This window comes from Acanthisitta chloris, unplaced genomic scaffold (assembly GCF_000695815.1).
Source record: "Acanthisitta chloris isolate BGI_N310 unplaced genomic scaffold, ASM69581v1 scaffold9321, whole genome shotgun sequence".
Classification (NCBI taxonomy): Eukaryota; Metazoa; Chordata; class Aves; order Passeriformes; family Acanthisittidae; genus Acanthisitta; species Acanthisitta chloris.
In genome coordinates this window covers 30,129-37,654 of record NW_008655448.1, presented here as the reverse complement: position 1 = coordinate 37,654, position 7,526 = coordinate 30,129, and the positions used below count along the sequence as shown (strand labels likewise).

General features: G+C 36.8%; 1 protein-coding gene across 1 annotated transcript; it reads left to right on the top strand.

The window, feature by feature from the left end:
- Nucleotides 1-2,000: 2,000 nt before the first annotated feature.
- On the top strand, nt 2,001-5,568 carry TMED5 (transmembrane emp24 protein transport domain containing 5). Its single transcript, XM_009083905.1, has 3 exons — nt 2,001-2,106; nt 2,771-2,954; nt 5,233-5,568. Exons 2-3 carry the CDS (start codon nt 2,796-2,798, stop codon nt 5,449-5,451), a joined length of 378 nt encoding a protein of 125 aa, XP_009082153.1. The 5' UTR covers nt 2,001-2,106; nt 2,771-2,795; the 3' UTR covers nt 5,452-5,568.
- The last annotated feature ends 1,958 nt before the right edge of the window (nt 5,569-7,526 follow it).

Sequence of the window (7,526 nt, the reverse complement as noted above, 5' to 3'; positions counted from 1 at the left end):
CGAGTGGCGCGGGGCCCGGCGCTGCCGGCCGCGGAGCTGCGCCGGAATGGCACAGTGTTAAAAGCTCCTGCTGTGCGAATGAAAAATTAACGCCTTTCTTTAAAAAATCATTCTAATAGGTTTTATGTTTTCCACCCTACGAGATCCCCATCGCCATCCTTTGAAGCGGCAGGATGTAGAAGTTGGCGGCTCTGACCTTGCGCTGTAGCCCTTACAGCGTTAGAGCCCTGTGCTGATGCAGAGCCCTTACTTGCCTATCTTTGTGTTGGTGTTAAACAACTTTTATGATGAAAGTTTTACAAAACCAGCCAAGACTAACTAATCTAACATTAAGGTCTTGATGTCCTTCTTGGGAAGAGCTGAGTTTCCCAGATGTGTCTGGGAAAGATCTTATCTCAGGCTATTTTTTCCTCCTTAAAATACTTTTTTTTTTCCAGTAGAATAGGTACAGTGAGGGAAGCTGCAGTGAATATTTTCCCAGCTTGCTGCTGTGCCTCAGAATTGGTCAGGATATGTCTCTCTTCACTCCCTCCTTTTCCCCCTCTACTTCCCAGCTGAAAATACTAAGATGATTCATGATTATTTGCTAGTTATTGTTACATGCAGAACTGAACAAGAATGAAGGACAGAGATGTTCAAGCTTTGTTCAGAGTCCTGTCTGAGCAAAACACAAGTTGTGCTGAGTTTTGTGTTTTAATCAAAATCTAAATACAAACATTTTAGAGAGAACAAATTCATGTATCAGTAGATTTATTTCTACTCAGGCATAAATTTCTCAGCACTCCTGCTAACAGTAATGATCGATCTTTCTATTTGAATGTGTAAAAAAGGAGCGCCGTATGTTATTGGAAATAGGTTTATTTTGTACTTAATTAGGTTAGTGGCTAAAGCATAGGAATATTTGCCATAGGATTCAGGCCATTTTCCAAAGACATAATGCTAGAAACACTATGATGTTACGAAGTGTTTTTTCTGGGTGTTTAGATTGGATCATAGCCCCAAAGGTATATCACTGTGTGTGGTTTTTAATCTGAACAGCTGTGGGCTACCACTTTTCCTTGTCCTTTGTAGCTTTTTTTTGGTCAGTCTGCAGTGCCACTTTGAGTCAGTGTAAACTTTGCCCTCGATCAGATTGCTATACTCAAAAAGCTCACTGGAAAACAAGCACACAAAAAATCCCTTAGCATGGACCTAAGTAATGACATAAAAATGATCCCGTGCCTTATGCAGTTACTACCTTCCCTACAGAGAATTTCTGCAACTCAACAGATGTGGTGATACAACTGTAGCCACATTGCACAGTTAAAACAGCACAGCTTTGTAATGTTATATACTTTCCATAAGCTTAGGAAGCTGAATGCCTTCAATGCCTTCTGCCTTTGGGAAAATAGAATGCCCTGGCAGAATTCAGACCTTAAATCTGCGTCAAAAGGTGAGAAAGACTGTGGTGCAGCTTTGATTGGCATAAGAAGTCTAGTCCTGTCTTACACACTGTTAATTCACCCACCAAAGAGATTGTAGGGATGACAGTGCGTAGTGTTCTTGTACAAATATATATGTGTATATACATGAAGGTGACTTTTGTGATAAAATTTCTACCACTAGACCAGCTCTGGTCCTTACCCATCGATGACATCTGCCATAGAAGTGCCAGATTTAGCCATCTGTTGTTGGTACTTTTACAGGTTGTCTAACTCTGTTCATTGATAAAACTGTATGCATTATTAGAAGTAATTAGGGACACGCTCCATACAAGCCCAGACTAGCAGGATTAGATCACACTTAGTTTTAAGATTTTGAAATTACTATAATGCTTTTGTGTTGAACCAGTTTTTAATCTGTTTCCAGTTAACTTGGTGTGAATTCATACATGCAGATTCATCTTGCAGGTCCTTTATGTGTCAGTTCCCTTACCTGAAAACATTTGCCTTCCCTAAAAATGTTGCCATCAGTAATGCAAACAGGAATTCCACTGGTTGGAAGTTGAGTTTTATTGTTTGTTTCACAGGTTCTGGACGGAGCAGGATTAGATGTTGATTTTCATCTGTTGTCTCCAAAAGGTGAAACTCTAGTTTTCGACGAAAGAAAATCAGATGGAGTTCATACGTAAGTTTAAAATCTTCAAACTCAGAAGTGTTACATAAAATACTTTTCTGGTTTCTTTAACAAGTACAACTAAAGTTTTATTCCTTAGAATTACAAAAGGCTTTCTAATAGGACAATTTGAGAATACTAATTGGGTTTCTATAAACACTGAATGCCTTTTACATGGATTGTACCATGGAAGGAAGGATATTTTTGTTTCAATGATCGCTGCTAATGGTCAGTGAACAAAAATAATTATTGTGGAGCTGAAAAAGGTCTCACATCTACTATCAAAAGACCTTGTCAGTCATATAAACAAGCTAAAAAGTCCCTCTTTTTCCTGTCCTTTTATCAAAATATATATTAATTGTTGTAATTTTACTACAGAGTATAAGAATTCCACTTAAGGATTTTTTTTTTAATGATTAACAATGATTCAAAATATTAAAAAAAGAAACAGAAAAAAGCAAGCTGCTGTCTTCATCATTTTGGGCCTTTAGAGTCAGTGGGATTGTTTTGCTGTGACTGTGCAAACTGTAATGTGTCTTTGGACTTCCTATTTTCATACATAAAGCATATTTGGTTATTTCTAAGTGCATGAGTGTGAGACTTAAAGGGGAACTCACTCTTGGAGAAGCAGCTCAGAAAGTTTTGTTCATTTAGTGGCATTTTGCTTATATCACAGGGTGGAAACAGAAGATGGGGATTACATGTTCTGCTTTGACAACACATTCAGTACCATTTCTGAAAAGGTAATTTTCTTTGAACTGATCCTGGACAATATGGGAGAAGATGGACAAGATCAGGAAGATTGGAAGAAGTATGTTACAGGCACAGATCTCCTAGATATGAAATTGGAAGATATTCTGGTTAGTAGTTGATCTTTAATTCTTTTCATTGTAAGAACATTTGGAAAAGACCTCAATGTCATGTGGCCATTGTGCCTTGGTCTGGTGTGTCATCCTGGAAACTATTCCAGTTCCATGTATTGGTTTACCTAATACAGGAAGCCTAGCACCCTGAATCTCTTGTTACACACAGAAACTTGAAAATATTTTCAGAATAGGCCCTTCATCAGCAAGAAGAAACTGCCTAGCTCTCGAAGGCACTGTTTCCAATTCAGCTTCCTTTCTTCCTACTGCTAAAATGGGACAGTTTTCCCTAGCAGCAATGAAGTGAATATTTATAGCATTAAAGTATTACTTAATCTCAATTATATAGATGGAATCACAGCACGGATTTTTATCAATGTTTGAAAATTGAGTAGTGTCATCAGCCTCTTTATCCCAGTTTTGCAGAAGTACAGATTGATATTTCTGTCTTCAGTAACTTCAGTATTACTATATTAGTTTTTTTGCCACCAAATTGTATTTCATCTTTTCAAAGTAATAAACAGGAGTTACTTTGTATTACACTGGAGGTTCACCTTTGCAGAGATTCTTTGAATGGCTCTTTGCTTCAGCTGTCTGTGTGGGATTCAAACTGCTGCTAAGTCAGACCTTTCATTCCCTGTGTGATCATTACACGTTGAGATTGCTCTAGAAGCAAAGGAGTGTTTGGTGTTCCTGTACCACTGTTCATAGAGCTATCGTCTGTTTGATCATACCTGCAGACAATAGGTGTCTTTAAAAAAGGCAACCCAAAAAACCAACATATATACACACTTACTGAATACGCTGTGTGGAAAATTACATTCTTTGCATTATTTATTACCCTAAACAAAATGCAAATTTTCAAACAAAACAGTATTTAAAATCTTCTATAGGTGTACGATACACTTTTAAGCAGTAATAAAACCAAATGCAGAATCTGAAGAGCTGGCCAGATCTGTAAACTTAGCAGTCAAAACAATTAGAAAAAGACAAAGTTTACAGGGGAAGTTGTGAAGAAAATCCTTCTCACAGTAATCACACACAATGCTTGACCAGATTTGATAGGTACTTGTTTACATACTGGTATTTCTTCCAAAAGAAAAAGAAATGCAGAACTTGTCTTTTGGGAACCTTGAAAACCCTATATGGTAGGTAATTTTCATAAAGTTAACATTAGTGTTTGATACCATTGTTTACTTAGTCAAAGTATCATTTTCTTTGCAAACTCTATGAAGACTTACAGAAACACTTAGTAGTTTAGATTTGTAACAGTAACACATTTTCTGGGGAAGACAGGGAATTGTGTCTTATAGTTCCTTTATGGTGTTGGTGTTCCTTATTGTGTAACTATGAACTTTATGATGATAAAATTATTGGCTCCTCAAAACAGCTATTTTGAAATGTCCATGGAGAAAATGTTAGTGCTGGGTTTAACCTTGTGGGGATTTTTTTAATTTATAGCTTTCTGTTACTCACACATTACTCTTCTCACTAAAAGTTACTTCAGCGTCCCATAGTTATGTCAAGAACATAAATAAGCACTTAATGAGATCAGCTTTTATGTTGTTTCTCTCTGTTTTGTGGTGGATGAAATGTTAACAGATCCTAGGACCTGGTGTTTTCCTTGTAAGCACAGAATAAGGCACAGATCTTGAGCTGCTGTTGGCATGGCTGGAGTGAGTGTTCATGTAGTTCCTCTAGCTCCCAGAGACACACTGTGGGTCCTTTGTAGGACCTCCAGTTGTCCTAGTCACAATTTATTATCAAAGTTCTGCTTTCGTACCAAAGCTGAAGCAGCAGTTTATAGTCACTACAGTGAAAGCACAGAAAGCAATTACTGTACTTCACTTCTACTACAGCTATAGGCCTGATGGTAATTTGCATTAAAAAGTACCTTAATTTTATTATCCTGTATTTGCCTCCTACCACATAACTTGTTTTGAGACTAGTTCTGCTGAAATCACTGCTTTTTGCTTGTTTTAAGAGGTTTGGTTTCTCTTTCACCTCCCCCATCCTATAACAGGGAAGAAACAAATTCCTACAAAACCTTAATGCTACATTAAGTAAGCATTTTTATGTGATATACAATAAAAAACGCTAGACAAATTAATGAAAACTGTGGTGAGGTGTATCTTTGAAAATGAAATTAATGTTCTGCTTGTCAAATTAAATTACAGGTGGTAACACAGTATTAATATTTTTGTATGTGCTACAAGCTATGCATTTAATTCAGGTGTTCTTTTTCTTCTAAAAATACTCTTTTTTTACTTACCAGGAATCCATCAACAGTGTCAAAGCCAGACTAAGCAAAAGTGTCCAGATTCAGACCCTACTCAGAGCATTTGAGGCTCGTGACCGAAATATACAAGAAAGCAACTTTGACAGAGTGAATTTCTGGTCCATGGTCAACTTGGGAGTAATGGTGGTGGTATCAGCTGTTCAGGTTTACATGTTGAAAAGTCTCTTTGAAGATAAGAGGAAAAGTAGAACTTAATATTCAGTATGATCATAACCATATAACAGGTATGAGGGAGAGGGGGAGCAATAAACTGCTACAGTAAAGAAAGACCTTTCAGATTCTTTTGAACAGACAGTAAAAATCAGGTTTTCAGTACATGTTGGGCTTTTTGGTTGTGTGATAATGGAGGTCTTGTTTGTGTTTGGGTTTTTCTGTTGGCTTTTGTGATGTTTGTTTGGGTTTTTTGAACATGAGTGTAATTGCCTTGTCCCAAGCTCTCCCATTTTTCCAGATGCTACTAACAATATTTTTTGTACTTGTAGGACTTGTTAATGATTGTTAATGACTACCTTATGCATAGCACACTTGGTGCATATGCAAAGTAATGTTAATACTGTCATTTTTTTCATTTTGACATAAAACTTCAAGTAGTAACTTAGACATTGGTTTATTTGCTGTTTAATACTGAGTGAATTTGCATATGTGCCTAAGTGTTTACAGGATTGGGGCCCACAGGGGTAGTTTGTAGTTACTGTCATTTATCTTCAAAGTTACATGTTTTTAAAACTCCTCAGCTTTTGTTCTATGGCACCATGGAGAAACACTGGGCTAACAATTGTAAGAACACAAGAACTCTTTTTATATACAGATGACTAATATCAGCACTTTAAAATAAGCACCATCAATGTGAAATTGAGTCAGAGTTGAAAAGAACTGGAGAAAGTAGGTACAATTCCTGTTCATAAATCTTTGTTCTGTGGTTGCACGACCTTATTTTCCTGTTTGGTTGTTACATGAGACAAGTGATTACGTGCTGTACACACAAATCCACACACACATACACACTTTGACAAATGGTTTGCAAATTCTTAATTCCTGGGACCTTGTGGAATAGATACGTTTTTGAAAATTAATTTCTCATGCTTTTTCCTTTTAATAAAGGCTGGGGGTGTCATGGTATGCCAAACCATTACATAAGCATAATTTTTGTAGTCTCGACATCCTTCTTATTTGCCAATTTTTTTTATTTCTTCTTGCCTGTGACATCAGTGACTAATGCAAGAGTTAATAGGGTGACTTACATAGGCATGTAAAACCAAAGCTGTTCACCTAAACTTTCCCCTTTTGCTCACCCTCACGAGTCTGTTAAGCTGTAAGTACACTCTGCTCATATAACCAGTGTTTCTGTATCTAGCTGTTCACATGAGTAAGGAATGAATTACAGGAGCAGTTAAGTACAGGCTTCAATTTTATGATCAACTGAATACATAGTGTCACTTAACTAAGGCAAAGCTATTATCAAATCAGAAATTTGTAATTTCTGGATGAAATGGCTTTTAACAGCATAATGAGGGTACAGAGAGGTTTTGACAAATCCTCTGGTGTGTGAGAATGAATTTTTTTTTAAGAGTTCCAAGGTAGTAATTTTCACTATGTGCCAAGGCATTGAAATTTCATGTGTGTTCAGCTGCATTTCATCACGAGGTTTTTTGTTAAACTTTCTTATAAACACTTTTTAAAAAAGTGTATGTGTTAGTGGTGTGCCCGTTGTGGGCTCAGCTGGGTATGAGTGGCAGAACTGCAACTTTGAGACTTTTGGTGATTAAAGATTATTTTACGGAAATAAGAGGGTCGAGTAGGTGCATGAAGAAACATGTTCAAATGAAGCAGATGCTAGCAAGGGCTACAGAACATAGAAACAGCACTTGTTTCAACTTCAGAGAACAGGACCTAGCAATAATATTTCTAAATAGTTTTTATTAACAAAAGTATTATTATTATTACAGAACTTGTTACAGAGGGCTCCAAAGGCTGTAGAGCTACTTCTTTTTCTGGAAAGCTCTGTTCAAATAAGACTGTACCCCATTAGGGCTTTGCATACCTTATTTCCATATGATACTTCCTATTCTTTCAACTTCAGAGAACAGGACCTAGCAATAATATTTCTAAATAGTTTTTATTAACAAAAGTATTATTATTATTACAGAACTTGTTACAGAGGGCTCCAAAGGCTGTAGAGCTACTTCTTTTTCTGGAAAGCTCTGTTCAAATAAGACTGTACCCCATTAGGGCTTTGCATACCTTATTTCCATATGATACTTCCTATTCTG